General features: G+C 41.8%; 1 protein-coding gene across 4 annotated transcripts in view; it reads right to left on the bottom strand.

The window, feature by feature from the left end:
• gripap1 (GRIP1 associated protein 1) overlaps nucleotides 1-16,847 on the bottom strand; it is a 45,361-nt gene that overhangs the window by 18,660 nt on the left and 9,854 nt on the right. For 3 of the 4 annotated variants that reach the window (XR_014917044.1, XM_085442805.1, XM_085442807.1), the window contains exons 10-22: nucleotides 15,827-15,874; nucleotides 15,660-15,691; nucleotides 15,276-15,323; nucleotides 15,027-15,126; nucleotides 13,847-13,924; nucleotides 13,000-13,092; nucleotides 8,736-8,870; nucleotides 8,517-8,612; nucleotides 8,305-8,415; nucleotides 7,942-8,043; nucleotides 7,690-7,803; nucleotides 7,373-7,450; nucleotides 1,459-1,554 (exon numbers count right to left, since the gene is read on the bottom strand). Coding sequence is in view for 3 of the 4 variants with exons in the window: in XM_085442805.1 (XP_085298931.1) it covers nucleotides 1,459-1,554; nucleotides 7,373-7,450; nucleotides 7,690-7,803; nucleotides 7,942-8,043; nucleotides 8,305-8,415; nucleotides 8,517-8,612; nucleotides 8,736-8,870; nucleotides 13,000-13,092; nucleotides 13,847-13,924; nucleotides 15,027-15,126; nucleotides 15,276-15,323; nucleotides 15,660-15,691; nucleotides 15,827-15,874 (1,131 nt within the window). In the remaining variant the exon portion in view is untranslated. The remainder of the gene's footprint in view (nucleotides 1-1,458; nucleotides 1,555-7,372; nucleotides 7,451-7,689; nucleotides 7,804-7,941; nucleotides 8,044-8,304; nucleotides 8,416-8,516; nucleotides 8,613-8,735; nucleotides 8,871-12,999; nucleotides 13,093-13,846; nucleotides 13,925-15,026; nucleotides 15,127-15,275; nucleotides 15,324-15,659; nucleotides 15,692-15,826; nucleotides 15,875-16,847) is intronic. The other variant, XM_085442806.1, reaches the window with a different exon arrangement.

Genomic DNA, 16,847 nt, shown 5'->3' with positions numbered 1-16,847 from the left:
CCATCAAACAGCTAAAACAGTAACTGAGAGCAGGAACACAGATTCTGCACAAAGACGTAAACACAAAGCTCGACCCGCTGACCGATCAGAATCAGCGAGATGTCGCCTTTCTCACCGACACGTCGGGGCTGAAAGCCGACAGCGCGCTGATTCTGATGTTTCGGTGGGTCGAGCTTTGTGTTCACGCCCTTTTTGCTCTAGATTCAAAAGCTGCAGGTTTTATCTCTCTCCAAACAATATTGACTGAACCGGCAGCAAAAGAAGATCCAAACTGCGCTTCACATAAACATCGTCATGAATTCACTCTGACTTTTGCTGTTTTGCTTCCACCAGGATAAAATCACACTTCATGCACAGCTCTCTCTCTCTCAGTACTTCAAGAAGTTTCCCGTCTAAAAGTCTGTTTTCTGCATTATTCACTTGCTTGTTACGCACAAGTTGTTTACAGCCTGTCGGCCCCTGGTTTGGTTTTTTTTCTTTTACTTACTTCCAAAAAGAAAACCTAATTTCTGCCGTTCAACAGGCTGCTGAACAAATGTAAACTTTTTACATTTATGCAAAATTGCAAAACTCTCAGCTGTGTCTGTAATCAAACCTCTGTAACTTTGCTCTGCTTCACCTCAGCAGCATCAGGTCACGTTCATATGTTGATTAATGGTTTTCCTCCGTTTTTGATCGACTGCAGAATATTTGTATAAAATCTCAGGCCAGGAAAATCTCCTTCATGTTTTTCTGTTTCATCCTCAGCTACTTTGACACAAAGGCCTCTGCTGTGATGCTCACACCTTTGATAAAGTCTCACAAGTCTCAGCTTTCTTTTTATAAATATAAAAATATGGAAATGTACTGATGCATGATCAGAATTATAATATTTCTGACTGTCTGAGGCAAAATTTCCCCGATTCAAATCTAATTGAATGGGCCGTTTAGAACCACCACTTCATCTAACCCCACTAACTGCATGTCTTTGGACTGCGAGAGGAAGCTGGAGAACCCAAAGGGACCAGTGCTAATCACCATCCCACCGTGCTACCTGCTTCTGACAAATTAAAAAACAAATTAATCAATTTAAATTTACGAGTATTAATTTCTGTTATGTTTGTTTCTCATAGCATTTTACTTGCATATGAAACAGCAGGTATTTGTGTCTGTTTATGTCCATCTTGTACATACAGTGTATGGTCTCAGCCCGCTGGTTCATACTGTAAACATCAACCTTTATTTACAAAAAAAACGAAAAATCACAAATGTAGTTCCATTTTTATAAAGCTCCTAAAAGCTGCTCTCTGTTCTATCATTATAAACAGTAGGAAAAGGACTATAAGGGACTATTTACAGCGGCGTATTAAACCACATTTGGTCTCGTAGACAGAACCGTGTGAGTGGGTCTGAATTAAAGTTTGCAGTCTTTGGACACTGGAGGAACGAGATATATCAGCTCTGATACAAAGCTATTACCTGTTTGAGTTTCCCGATGGTGTCCCCGTGCTCCTCCCTCTGCTTCTCCACCTCCACCAGCTGCTGCTTCAGTTTCTCCATCTCTGACTGCTTCTCCTGCAGGACACAAAGCGACACATCAGGATTTCGTTCAGCAGCTCAAACATCTGGAGGAGAAATGCGGCGAAAAACATTTAAACAAGCTACATTTGCACCTCCAGCGATGCCCCCATGCTCTTAATCCATCTGACACAGAGATTAATTTGAAAAAGGAAACTGCTTTTAATTCCCTTCTAATCTTCTGCCGCTAATTAATTAGACTAAAATCTACATTAAAAACATCTGCAGGCTGTAGCCGCTCACCTGACAGAGGGAGGGGGAAATGTCATTCTGGAGGAAAACAAGAGTCTGTTAATTCCCTGTAACGTCTTACACCTCTATCAACAGCTCACCACGTGGTGGGAGAGAAGCTCTGAGACTTTACTGAGATGTATGACATTATTTATTTAAAAAAAAAAAATCACAAATAATAATAAAAACTCTAAACTGCAGGTTTTAAACTCATTTTGTAAGAAAACTTGTTTATTCTTTGCTTTCTTACAGGATGCTACTGTAAATAAAAATATGCCATTGATGACCTGCCAGCTGTTCCCTCTTCATTGCAGCACACAGATGTTTTAGACATAAGGGCACTGACACAGTTTTTCATACTCGATTTAATTGCATTAGTTTGGAAGATTGGAAACAGTTTCTCAAATACAGAAATTTACAAGAAGTACAGCATGTGGACAAAAACCCTGAGCCACCTACACATTACACCTGCAGGAGCTGCTCGACCACAGAGACCCTTGGCATGAAGCTCCCGGTGCAAAGCTTTTGTGCTGATGTTAAAGCCAGAGGAGGCTTGGAGCTCTGCAGCTACTGAGTCAGCAGAGCGCTGGAGACTCTTCATCATTTTGGTTGATGGCTCCCCTTGGTAGCTTTCTGTGGTCGGCCACTTTTGAAATAACACCACTGACAGCTGATCGTGGAACATCTGGGACTGAAGAAACTTCACAAACTGTTTTGCAACAGTGGCATCCTGTTACGGTACCACTCCTAACTTCAGCAGGATCTTAAGAGTGACCCATTCTTTTACAAAAGAAAGCAGACTTCATGGCTAAGTGTTTGATTTTACACATCTGTAGCAATGGGAATTAAAACACCTGAATTCCAGGATTAAGCCTTGTGGAATAAGAGATAAGACTTGCATTTAAATACCTGCTTCTCCAGCCTCTATAATTTTGACTTAATTTCTTCCAAACTATCATTTTTTTTATTATAACTGTGTGCATCAGGTGAACATATTACAAGATATAATTTATAACATCGGAAAAAATGTATTTTCATGCAGATGATTAGATATGGTGAACAGCGTTTACAAACAGAATGCTTCGAGCAGTTTGAGTGATTTAAATTTGTAAAATCAGGCTGCAGGACTCGTGTGCTTTAAGGTTTATGAACAATCAGCTATTTTTTTCAGCATGTTCTGATGTAACTGGAGAGAACAGGGTGAACTGATTATTTTTAATTTGCCATTTAACGTTCGGTTTAACAAACCTTAGCATTGATGTTCAGGAACGAAGACAGGAAACGACATGTGACGGCTGAAAGTCAAACCCCCGACACGTGGAGCACCTGCCCGGGACCTGACCTGCCCTCTAATTAGACTTCTTCCATCATTAATTAACTTTTCCTATTAAGTTTCCTCACTCTGGTTTCAGTACCAGGCTGTTATCCAGCAGATAAAACACACACGCACACGCAGACAAACTAATCAGTGCAGCAGGTCTCTGAGGAGAGACTTTCTCACAGACGTATACACGATCACCGTGGTCATCTAATCTGCTGAAAGGGCTCGTTACTGATAACCAATAATTACGCTCATCAGTAATGAGAATTATTATTGGTTATGAGACTCGAATGGTAACCACATATGGAGCTTGTCGCGAAATCAATCAATGTAGAGCAGTGAGACAAACCACGGAAGCCCCAGAGAAGTGCAATCAAACGATGAGTTTATTAACAGCCCGGAGAAAACATCAGCCTATGTCTTCTGACCAAAATACATGTTGTGGACACTTATAAAGCAGTGGGGTACACGCCCCCCCATGGCGTCAATGACAGATTAAAATAGGTTCCAGACATTAGTCACAGTTAATCATACATCTTTAATGCCTATAAACAGACATAGAACTTCTCTTTTCTATAACACCTTCCATACAAGGTAATAAACTTCAAGCCCTCAGGGTCTCTGGGGCTAATTATTGACTCTGATCGTCTGTTACCAAGTAGAATAAAATATATTAAGACACCAAATGAGTTAAGGCCTCAGGCTGGACACATTCCTAGATTATATGTGTTATATGTACTGTGAGCATGCATTGCAGTTATCCTTCTATGTTCTGGTTTCCCTCAGCATGTATCACCTGGAGAGTCACGCCAGTGAAGCTTAAGACCCTTAATGAACCGAACATCAACTCGAAATAAGCGCAAATATGCAATGTGTATGAAATACTTCTAACCGTACTTGTAATAAAAGTTAACATAATGGAAGGATCCTCAAATGAACATCTTCAATAAACAACTGTAATGCAGTATCAATACTGTGAGAAATATTATTAGATGAAATAATGCTGTAAAGAATGTTATTAATGAAATTATAATGATGCAGATTATATGGCAGCATTTCTGTATCTCCACAAGCTGTAGCCACAATCAGACTGTGTTAATATTTGGGTCTTTACTCCTTTCAGTTAGTCTTTGTGGAGTTCTGTACACTAAGTGTGTTTATATCCACTGCAGGAATCAGAGCAGGTGGCAAGCGCTCTCCTTTCAGTCTTTGTTTTAGCTGCAAATTACATTTAGTGTTTATGTTTGGATTATTTGAACTTGGCGGCCCACCTTACATCAATAACAACAAACATCTGCAACGTTTAAAAATCTCAGCATCTTTTGTCTGTTTAGTGGAGCCATTTCATTTACAAAACTCTTCTAGAAACAGTGTTGACAGAGCTAATCCAGTGCTTCTTAATACTGACAGTGTGTCACAGTGACCAATTACAGCAGCGCGGTCCAAAAAGCGCCCTCCATCCATCCTCGTTTCACAACAGAGATGTCTGTAAACACTGCAAACAAAATCAATCAGCTTCAAGACTGGAAACAAACACCACCGCGTCGAGCGGTATCCACTCGTCGCACGCTGTAAACAAAGCCTCGTCTTTGTGCTGTGAGTGCACGACGACGACGGGTCAGTGTGGAAACGAGAATCACGGCGCTGAACAACAAGCTGAACTCCGTCCTGCTGACAGATGGCGTGAAGCGTTCAGGGTGTCTGCAGCAGACTGTCAGCGTTCACATGAGCCGCCTCCACTCTGATCGGCTGTTAACACAGCTTAACCTCTCCAAGTTACCATGGAGACAACTACGCTTTAATTAGAAACGTTTTCAATTAGAGCGCACACACAAACGTACATGCCTACACGCACTGTGTGCCTGTCTACACACACGCACACAAGTGTTGATATTTATAGAGGCGCCTTCTGAAACGTCTTGTTCTGGACGCGGATGCTCCGTCTTCACCTGAGCTGCAGTTTAACATTCAGAAATGATTTCAAGCCTCCGTAGAAGCTTCAAAAGTGCAACTGTTAAGAGGTCACAATTACTGAAAAAATTGTCTATGCATTTGATTTTTCTAGGCTGAAATACTACAATTCTTATCAGCAGGCCGTTCTAAAGCTCCCTGAAAGATTTCAGTTGATCAGAAAGGCCACAGTCTGAGTACTGACAGGAACCAGAAAGAGAGATCATATTTCTCCTGCATTAGCTCATCTTTATTGGCTTCCTGTTAGATCCAAAATTTAATTTACAATACTTCTTCTCAGATACAAAGGCATGAATGATCAAGCGCCACCATCTCACATCACATCGCTCTCAGACTGCAGCCTTGCCTGTGCTCTGTGGATGGAGGCAGAGCCTTCAGTTGTTCCTGTACATTTGGGAGACGAGATTCTCTCAACTTTTCAGAAACAGGCGTCAAACTTTCCTTTTTGATAAAACTTTTAGGTAGGGCTGGATCAGCTGACCCTCAACCATCCCTTAGTCCTGCTCATGGCCCAAGAAACACTTAGCACTTTTCTCCACATCCACTCTCCATGGATATTATATCCCACTACTGCAAGCCCTCATCTTGTGCCTTTTCTCTCCTGTAGTTTATATTTTGTTCTCAGCTTTCTATCCCTTTTGTTCCTGTTTTCCCCCTCACCGCTTGACTGATCATAGTACATGGCTGCCCAGCCCTGAGCCTGGTTCTGCTGGGGGTTGCTCATAGAGGTTGGTCTGACTGATGGGGTCTTCTCTCCTATATTGGAGTTCAGGCTTCTTAATCTAACTAAAGCACCTTGACATGACTGCTGTTGTGAATTGGAGCTTTACTATATAAATAAGACTGAACTAAAGTGAATTACTATTAAACCAGCTACAGATTCTGTATCATTTCATCTCATTCTGCACAGAAATGTAACCGATTCTCTGACAAATTAAATGTGTGCTGATTAGCACGAGTCATTAATTAAACTGCATATGTCTCACCAGATTATCAATGTTTCATGCAGTCATGGGGACCAAAAAAAAAAAATCACAGAGGAAAGCATCACTTGTGGAAACACTACAGAGCACACTAACACATGAAAAATTATGATAAATCCTCTGTCCCAGTGCATGCTGGGAAGCAATCACACAAATCATTGCACGGTTCTCTGATGCACCACTGCTGTGTGTCTCAGAGAGCAGGTTTAGCTGAGCCCGGCTCTGCAGTTATATCTGCATTTCAAACCTCTGAAGCCCGTCAGATCTCCGTAACTGAACAGCAGGTTTGCGACATCGCTGTGAAGTGATTGAAGCGACTGTCTTACTACAGGCTGTGCACTAATGCAGGAGGCCAATCACTGCACGTATGCACACAGGAATCCAGTTTAAAACCGTTGCATACATGGTGTGTGTATTCTGGGTCCATGAGACCAACACGCTGGGATAAATAGCACAATATCTCCTAGAAGAAAATATCCATAATAACTACTAAGATGGGAAATTGTATTTTTATAGTTCACAGGTGTGCAGCAGGCAGTTTGGGTTTGATATCATCTCATCCACATTACTGCTCAGCAGTTTAGTCGAGGAGTTCAACTGATTAGATAAAATAAATGCAAATGGAGCAAAATGTTAAACACAGCTCACTGTATTCATTACTTTTCTTGTTACAAATCCTCCATTTGGAGTTTAGAGAGACATGATTATTCTACCAGACAGGCTACAGGAGGAAACGTAATGTTATGCAAAGGAACGGTTATGCAGTGGGTTATGATAAACACAGTTTACTGATGATAAACAGAAAAACTGACACAGTGCCTGAAAATTGACCTAACGCCTGTCAAAGGTGTGACGGTTGGATATAAGGAGCTTTTCTTGTCCGTCATTTCAATCGAGTGACTTTTATACATGTTTGTAACTCCACCCCAAGATGATCTTCCTCAACTGTGCTGAACATAAAGAAGCGACATCTATAAAATGTTGAGTGAAGACAGTCTCGGCATCTTTTCAGCATCTTTTTCCTGAGGCGAAGTAGAGACGGAGGTGAAACTGTCAGAGCTGATTACTGCTGCTGAGTTTAAGTCACTTCTACAGGATCTGTTAATCAATGTTTCTGTGCTCGCTTTAATGTGTGTAATCTCATCAAGTGTGACAGTCATCGTCTGTTGTCTGCTTTTGTTCTTATAACACCGGCTTTCATTCTGTGCTCACAGAAAACACATTACTCTTCTCAGTGACACCTTTACCTGATTAAATAAAACAAAATGAAAGTGTGTGTGTGTGTGTGTGTGTGTGTGTGTGTGTGTACCTCCAGCTGAAGTTTGTGTTCTTTCCACAGCTGCTTGATTTCCTCCTGATGTTGCAGATTGTTCTTCTCTATATTCTCCTGCTCGCATCAGCAGACAGATAAAGTACAGTCAGTCACAGAGGAACACTTGGAATCAAAGGAACTCAGAATCTGCTCAGCCGAGAAGCTAAAAACTGTAAATGTTGGCATTTTCACTTTAAAATAATGATGCAAATGTGCAAACTCGACCTTTAAACTACGGAGGATTTGGAGGACGAATTGGCGGAAAAGTACCGCTGGTTTATAGGGTGACCAGCCAGCACTCAGCAGATACTGACCTCAGCCTCTTTGAGCCGTCTCTCGAACCATCCTTTGGCTCCCTCCATGGACTGGACCTGACTCAGCAGCTCCTCCACTCGGGGCTGTAAACCCTCCAGCTCCTTCGTCCGAGCCTGAAAACTCACAAAGCGTATCGTGAACTTGTGCGATAACGACTCTGCTGCTCGTGTTATACGAGACATCTGGAAGACACACATCAGGAGTTTTCTTTTGTCTCCTTACCCACTTTCACCTCCTGCGTGCCTCTTTACCTTTTCATCTCTAAGCTGCTGTCGGATTTCTTCCTCAGAGCGATTCTTGTCTTCATGAAGTCCTCTGAGCTCCTTCTCGTATCGAGCCCTCACTGCAAGAACCTGAAAGAGAGGAGGAGACAGAAGAAGAAAATGAGTCAGGGAATACAGAGAAGAGACAAAAGCAAAAAGAATTCACTAAATCTGATGAAAATTTGTGGCTTTTCTTTATTTTTGCACATTTTAAAAACTAAAAACCACACAAACAAAAACAGATCAGCGATAATTCAAAGCAAAGAAACTATATAGAGAAACCAAACAAAGAAGACATGAAAACTGTGATGGATAAAAGCCATTAAAAGCAGCAGATCCATGGCCACTCGCCTCTTTCTCGTGCTGCAGTTTGAGGTCTGACAGCGCCTCCTTGTGGTCAGACTTTTCCTGGTTCAGCTGCATGGCCATCTCATCCAGCATGGCCTTCCTCTTCTCTGCTGTCTGCTCACACACAAACAGGTGTAAGTGTGTTTACTGGTTCAGCTGGTTTGTGTACAGACACCATGTGGCACTCTGTGTGTTGTTGTTGTTTATGTGTGTACCTTCTTAGCCTCGTCCAGCTCTCTCAGCAGTCTATCCTTCTCTTGTCCTTCTTCGGTTAACTGCTCCAACAACTTCCTGTTGGCAAAACTCGACTCCTGAAGGACGTAAAGTGAGAGAAGCAGAAAGCCACGTGTAAACAAACAGCTGGAGAGTCGTTTATATCGGCAGAACGAGCTGAGATAAAACCCAAAGGTTAAACAAACCACTGTTTAATCTACCTGCAGCTGGGAGTTGAGGTCATCCCTCTGAGCCAGCAGATTCTCCTGTTCAGTTCGTCTCTGCTGCAGTTCGCCCGTCAGCGCCTCCTGCTGCTCTCGCAACAGGTTCATTTCCTGCGTCTTCACCGTTTGGATCTACAAACACATTTCAAACACTTTATTTCTCTTTACAGTGTTCACTTTAATTCCTGAACGACTCTTTGCAGTACCTGTCCAACTTAAACACGTACATGTACAAGAATGTCCTGGACAGATAACAACTGCCAGAAAATATTAGATAGAAAAGAATGATGACGACAGATGATTAAGATGAAGCAGAGAACAGTAAATGACCACAGGTTAAATAAGATGTAAGTTGTAGCATTAAATCATTTGGCCTTTTAGGTATAACAATGGCATGAACCCCCACACACAGATCATTTATCTACATATAGATCCATGTCGGAGGTCCATCTCTATAGGTCACCCACATCAGTTGACCCTCTTTTATATCCCTTCAGGCTGTAGGATTACACCCTTTGGAGCCACCACGGTGATGGCTGTCTAAGCAGACTCTAGAGTTTGTGCCACTGCACACTTCTGATTGGTAGCAGCCTAGCTGCAATTTTCAGCTACTAATTCTGATTAAACTGGTGGTGATTTCCAAAAATCCGTTTGCTTACTGTAAGGTATTTCAAAACATTCATTTCAGTTTTTTAAACATAACATTGTCCAGTTCAGAGAGCGAACTAGCCGGCATTAGTAAGACCCAAAGCAGTGAATCTGATAAATACATTTTAATTTCCAGTTTCTTTGACAGCAGTCATGCTCTCATGTTCTAAAGCAGCACAGCTCCACACGGCCAGGTTTGGTGTGAACATCAGTGTGTGTGTGTGTGTGTGTGTGTGTGTGTGTGTGTGTGTGTGTGTGTGTGTAGGTCTCAGAGGAAACACAAAAAACATTTTACTACCATCACAAAGTTCCTGGGAGAAAAATGTTTTTGTGTTATTTTGATTTCTAGTCAGAATATTCACGTGTACAGCACAGTGACTTTAAGTGAGAAGAGTGTAAATGTATACTTTGGCTTTACAAACCACACAAAGATTTGTGTAAGTCAGCACATGGATTGTTTCGTCTGAGAACAGAGGATGAAGCATCTGGAGCGAGACGCTCCAAATGCTTCATCCTCTGTTCTTCTCCAAAATAAAGTGTTTCAGAATGACGACAAAGAACAACACGAACAGATCTAATCAGGCCAAAGGTCGTACATTTCATCAAATATATATCTTGCTAGACACAAACAAAGAAAGCAACATGGACCATGGATGTGAACCCTAATGAGCTACAGCTGAGGTTACTGACCTCCTCCAGCATCAACATTTTCATTACATAAATCAGAATTAAAGCAGGAACCTGCTGGAAAGCAGGAAAAACTGATCATCGTGATTACTTTGAGGAGCTCCAACCAACTAATCTCAGTCACTGTAACCAGTCACTCTACTTAGGCTTCTGGTTCAGGACATCAACACATTCTACTCAGCATACACAGTCATGTTATTTTATTTTTAAGGGGATCAATCTTTAAAAAAAGCCTCTAGAAAAGATTCTAGGAATCAAAGTTCATTTCAGGACCTCAATCTAATGCTAAACTCTACATGAGGAGTCAGGAAATAATTACCTGTTCAAGAGCGCACAGATTAGTCCTCAGAGCACTGTTCTCCTGCAACACGTGTTCCACACTGACATTAAAGACAGCTGCTACAATAAACAAACAGGTTCTAGATACTCTCTCTAAAAAAGCTATTCTAGATTAACTCCACCTACCATCATTAGTTGGGCAGCCCTCACAGATCTATCATCTAGTTTCCTGCAAGCGCTTTGAATTTTACACTTGCACAAAAGATTTAATGTAAGCCTCTCTAAAGTGTTCTGTTGTTAGCACTCGGTGCAGCAGTATGTAGTTTAGTTTTCAAGAGTCACATTAGTCCAGAAAAACAAGCTACGGTTAGGGTCCTAGATGAGGGCTCTACTCTAGGGTCAAGCGTGCACAGATCAGTCCCCAGAGCACTGTTCTCCTACAAGGTGAGTTACAGTTTGATAGTGTGTGAGTAAAGTGTTCTGGATGATCCTGTTCAGGGTCAGATTTACAAAACCTCACGTGAAATGACATCAATTACAAAAAACAGTAAGTGGTTCAAACCAGCGTTTTGAGGTCAGAATTATATAAAACATTAAACTTCTTTCTGATTGGGCTGTCTGTCTTTAACCTGTAACCAGTAAATGAAGCTATTAAACAGCTGAAGCTGAATGCGCGGAGCATGACACGCTTTTCTTTGCATTAACACAGCCTGATCCAGTGTTCCATATTATACATATACACATATACACTGAACAAAAATATAAACGCAACACCTTTGTTACTGCTCCCATTCCCCATGGGATGGACGTAGAGACCTAAAATTCATTCCAGATACACAATATAACCATCCCTCCCAAACAGTGGTCACAAATCAGTCCAAATGTGTGGTAGTGGGCACATCTGCCATATTGAGATAATCCATCCCACCTCACAGGTGTGCCACATCAGGATGCTGATCTGACATCATGAGTAGTGCACAGGTGTACCTCAGACTGCCCACAACAAAAGGCCACCCTGGAATGTGCAGTTTTGTCTCACAGCAAAATGCCACAGATGCCACAAGCAATGAGGGAGCGTGCAATTGGCATGCTGACAGCAGGAATGTCAACCAGATCTGTCGCCCGTGCATTGAATGTTCATTTCTCAACCATAAGCCGTCTCCACAGGCCTTTCAGAGAATATGGCAGCACATCCAACCGGCCTCACAACCGCAGACCTCGTGTAACCACACCAGCCCAGGACCTCCACATCCAGCAGGTTCACCTCCAAGATCGTCTGAGACCAGCCACCCAGACAGCTGCTGGAACAATTGGTTTGCACAACCAAACAATTTCTGCACAAACTGTCAGAAACCGTCTCAGGGACGCTCAACTGCATGCCCGTCGTCCTCATCGGGGTCTTGACCTGACTCCAGCTCGTCGCCGTAACAGACTTGTGTGGGCAAATGCTCACATTCGATGGCGTCTGGCACGTTGGAGAGGTGTGCGCTTCACGGATGAATCATGGTTCACATTGTTCAGGGCAGATGGCAGCTGAGAATGTCCCAGTTCTTGCATGGCCAGCATAATCACCGGACATGTCACCCATTGAGCATGTTCGGGATGTGCTTGACCGGCGTATACGACAGCGTGTACCAGTTCCCACGAATATCCAACAACCTCGCACAGCCATTGAAGTGGAGCGGACCAACATTCCACAGGCCACAATTGACAATCTGATAGACTCCATGCGACGATGTGTTGCACTGCATGAGGCAAATGGTGGTCACACCAGATACTGACCGGTTCTGGGTCCCCAGACCCCCAATAGCGCAAAAAACTGCACATTCCAGGGTGGCCTTTTGTTGTGGGCAGTCTGAGGTACACCTGTGCACTACTCATGATGTCAGATCAGCATCCTGATGTGGCACACCTGTGAGGTGGGATGGATTATCTCAATATGGCAGATGTGCCCACTACCACACATTTGGACTGATTTGTGACCACTGTTTGGGAGGGATGGTTATATTGTGTATCTGGAATGAATTTTAGGTCTCTACGTCCATCCCATGGGGAATGGGAGCAAAAACAAAGGTGTTCCGTTTATATTTTTGTTGAGTGTATATATGGAACAAGTCGATTACAAGTAATTCTTGTAACAGCAGTTCATTCTAATAAGCAAAATTTCCTCTTTTTTGTAAGATGCTAATATTTTGTAGATTTTTCTTAACCTTTAAAAAGCTTCAGCTGCTTGGTTCGCACGGCTCTGATCTTTAACTACTTGCTTTGTGTTAGCATGGTCCAAGTCCAGGTGCTGCAGACAATCACAGTAATGTGAATTTATTTTTCCACTTGACACATTTTTGTCATTTCTTTCTAAAGCAACAACTGGGATCAGGTAACTGTTGTGTGATTAGCAGCAGCGTGATGGTCTTTGAGGTATTAATGACTTTTTCCTCATTGGTCAGTGTAACGTTCTTGTCAGTTTCTCTAGTACACAGAGATGATGTACTGTCAGGGTTATGGTACTGTTCATCAGTTTTATTACATGTTAAAAGTAGCTGGGTTAGTGCTCAGAGATGACGTCATGCTTATGAGGGGTTCTCCGGGTTTCATGGCCACTAAGTTAGTGCCGTTAACTCTCTCCATGCTGTGTAACGTTTATTACCTGTTCTAGAGCAGCTAGGTTTGTCCTCAGAGCATCGTTCTCCTGCAGGATGTTGTCCACCTGTTCCTGACTGACTGCACTCTGACTGGCTACCTGCAGTTGCACCAAACCACCAGCAGGGGGCGTCAGAGGGGAAAAGATAAGATGGGAAAGAAACCAGTAAAGAGCAAATAAAGAAAGCGAGAAAAACAAAGGCAATATAGGAGGTAAACAAAACAAAAAGAACACACACAAACGTAAGAGTGTACAGGTAAAGAAATTTTAAATGACAAAGATGACAGAAAGAACAGAGTCGAGGATTAGAGAAGGATAAAGCAGTTCAGAAACACACAGAAGTACCAGTTCCACTACCAGAGTGATATTCCAAAACATATTTGTACTTTATTAAGAAAAAATCATCTGTATTAAGGAGCTTTCTCCATCCCACCATCTCTCATTTCATTTCCTTCATTTTAAAAACCTGTTTTTGGTGAAAACGGATTCTTTTTAAACATTTATATCACTTTGGCAGAGAAGCAGCTTCACAGAGAAGTGAAAGAACCGAAAACAGTCAGCTTTAATCAAACTCCTACAACCTTCACACTGTTTCCTCCCTTGTCCCCTTTTCCCTCAACCTTATCCTCTTCAATTTAAAAAAAAGAAAAAGAAAACTATTCTAATATGTGTGTGCAGAATTTGGATGTGGACAAATATCTAAATAAGAGTGCCGTCACGTCTTTATATGTGTGTGTTTTGCTGCACTCCTGCTGCGCCTGAGACATGGAAATATGTTCAGAAGTCTGCCTGTCTGTGGCAGGATTCACGATCTCTGACTCAGAGTGTGTGTGTGCGTGCACGCATGCATTACCTCGTCCTTCAGTGTGTGCAGAGCCACCTCATGTTCCTTCTCTTTGCTCTGTAGCTGCTCTCTCAGCTCTGACACCGTCTGAACAAGAAAACGCACAAACACAAATGATTAGTTTATAAAGTAAAAAGTCAAAGTTCATAACGAGGGTGAAATGATCGTTACAGAGGAGAAAACCGAACAGAAAGTGACTCTTTCACTATGTTCACAATGACATGTGAAGTGCGCAAACTTTGGAATTCAAAGTTTTTTTGTTTTTGGACTCGTACAGAAAATGTGACGTCACGTTTAAAGGAAAAACAGCATGAATGTTTTATTAATGCATGTTTTAATTATTCAGTGTGTCCAATGGATTCAGTCTGATTCAGATTCTCCAATAACACCCAAAGGTGTTCAACAGACGTCAGCCACAGACATGAACTACTTTTCATGATACAAAGTCTGATTTTTAAGAGTTTCTGTCAATTAAAAAAAACATAAAGTCCAAACAATGAAGACATGGTGTGTTCTTAAACAAGTCCAAACTTTCATCACTGTGTAATTATCTCAGCAGCTCACTGATTCTTTTCTTTGTTAGATAAGACCCAAAAGTATTGTTCTGCTTTCACTTCAGACATAACTGAAGAAAACTAAACAGCAGCAATATCTGTGGTGTCATTAACGCTGGGCTAGTTGGTATCTAGCTACAGAGCTATAGCTAGGACAATATAAACACATTAACACAGCCAAGATGGAGGATGAACATTAAAGTTTCCCCCTCAATAAAAGCTATTGTGGTGGTCCCAGATGGACAGAGACAAATGAAATCATAAGACAGGAAAAAAGCACTAAAAGAGGACCCAACTTCAGTCAAGAGAACATCTGTGATGATCCATCCACAACACCAGGTTAGTCAATAATATGCTGCTGCGTGGTTTGGATTACTCGTTATGAACAATCTGCACATAAAAAATTCATTTCAGATAGAAAGTGCTTTGTTTGTTTTCAGTGGTTAAACTTACACCACACAACATCGAGCAAGACTTCCTGTGTTTAGTTTTTTGTAAACTTTTATCGTACATAAATAATTCCAACATGGTTACTTTTCCTTGTAGGACATTACCCTGACTGGGGAAAGAATCATAGAGGAGCTGGGGGAATGTACATAGTAATGGACTGGTGCGATTTCTTAGCGAGATCGAACCTGATTGGCTGCCATGAGGTCCGTCTGTAGTTTCTGGACACGGATATTCATGGCCTTCAGCTCTTCTTCTTTTCTTTGGTTGATCTCATCGATCTTTGTCCTGCAGAGAATCAAAACCACAAAAGGTCAACATTTCCACAACAAGCAGCACATTTAAAGGGGAAAAAAAGCAGACACCCTGAACCGTGGACATTAGAGCCGTCAATACACTAGTGGGAGTAAGAGCAGCGGGGTGCCGGCAGTCCTGACCTGCTGTCGTTGTACAGAGCCTCCTTTTCTGTCTGCAGACGCTGGAAACTGCAGGAGAACAAAAACATAAGCTTTGGTTTAGTTGCCCAGAACAGATTAACATGATGGTGAATCTGTTTCCAGACCGGGATATATATTCTTTAAATCTTCACCTCTACTCAAGTAGCTTTGATTCACAGTTTAAGATGATCCTTATTCATTTCTTACTTGGCTGGGGTTCTCTCTCTCTAGTACTGCAGGGTGTTCTACCTACAATATCCAGCTGCTGTGAAGGTTAAGTGAACTGAGCCACGCCTGAAGCAGTTTATACAGCACTGCTGCTACATTACTGGCCGATAACTGTGTCAAAAAGCTGTGAATGTGACTGCGGTTAGGTCATCTCACCTCTCCTGCTTCTTCTTTAGCTTGTCAGACAGCTGCAGGACAAAGAGACGGAAACAGCATTAAAAAGCTGCACCTTTAATAGCCAATATCAGTTCACTGGCATAGTTACTGCAAAATAAATCTCTATTACACAGTGGTTGTGTGTTGTCAGCCCTGAGAAGATTTACCTTTGTTATTTCTTCCTGCAGTTTGGTGATTTCAGCCTGTTTGGACGCCTGGAGGCAGACAGAAAGCAAACGTTCAGTCAACTGAGGAGAGAGACACTTACACTTACAGCATGCTCAGTGCTCACTTTATAGATCCTCCCCACTTTATTAAGTACACCGATGCAGGCTAATGTCCAAAGAGTCTAAAAAGTATTGCTCTGAATTACATTTCCTTAACTTTTATTAATCAAAGTGAACTTATTGCTCCTCTGAATGGATGTCTCGTCTGTTCCTAGACCAACGACGGTAACTGCAGTCAGAGTTTTGGTTCTTGGAAGTCCGAACACAAAGAAACTCAGTTTGCAGCATCACGATAAGTTTTTCCAAAAATCTTTGAGCCTTTTAGGATTACGTGCAGCTCTTTCAGATTCATTTGCTCCCATTAACAATTTTACCATCAAGGTGATATGAAAATAAGGCCCAGGTTTAAAACTTTAATAACTCTGGTTAAACAGATAATCCTGCAGCAAATATTCACAAATGACTTTCCAAAAGAAATACAGTTCACATATTAAAGTAATCTTAAATCGCATTTGGGTGATGAAAGTGGATTTTGACAGGTGTCATGTGACCAACAGATCCTTCTGTTATCAAAACCTTTAAGCTGAATATAAACCGTGAGAATCTGGAATCATGAAAGGTCTGTGGTGATATAATGTGTGAAAAATCAGGAGTGTGTCAGAGATTAAATCAGAGCATCTCATAACGCACTTCTACCACGATGCGCTACGACTGAACAACCAATAGGAAAGCAGCATGACGATGACATGCTGATGAACTCGACACCAACACTTTTGGAAAAAGGAAAAAAAAAAAAAGAGCAAAACAAGTCAAACAGTCCAAACAAAGCTACATGTTTGGAAATCCAACAAAAAAGAAAATCTAGCTGAGCTGTGGCAGCAGAAACGTGTTTATATGATGTGGAAACAAAGGCTATGAGAAGTGCAGCCTTCTGTCCAAGCTCAGGGTTCACGTATCAATC

Source organism: Copadichromis virginalis, linkage group LG20, assembly GCF_057382275.1.
Source record: "Copadichromis virginalis isolate Kocher_CV1m ecotype Utaka linkage group LG20, C_Virginalis_male_GT1.1, whole genome shotgun sequence".
Taxonomy (NCBI): Eukaryota; Metazoa; Chordata; class Actinopteri; order Cichliformes; family Cichlidae; genus Copadichromis; species Copadichromis virginalis.
The sequence above is the reverse complement of the archived record's forward strand: the minus strand, read 5'-3'. Positions and strand labels throughout refer to the sequence as shown.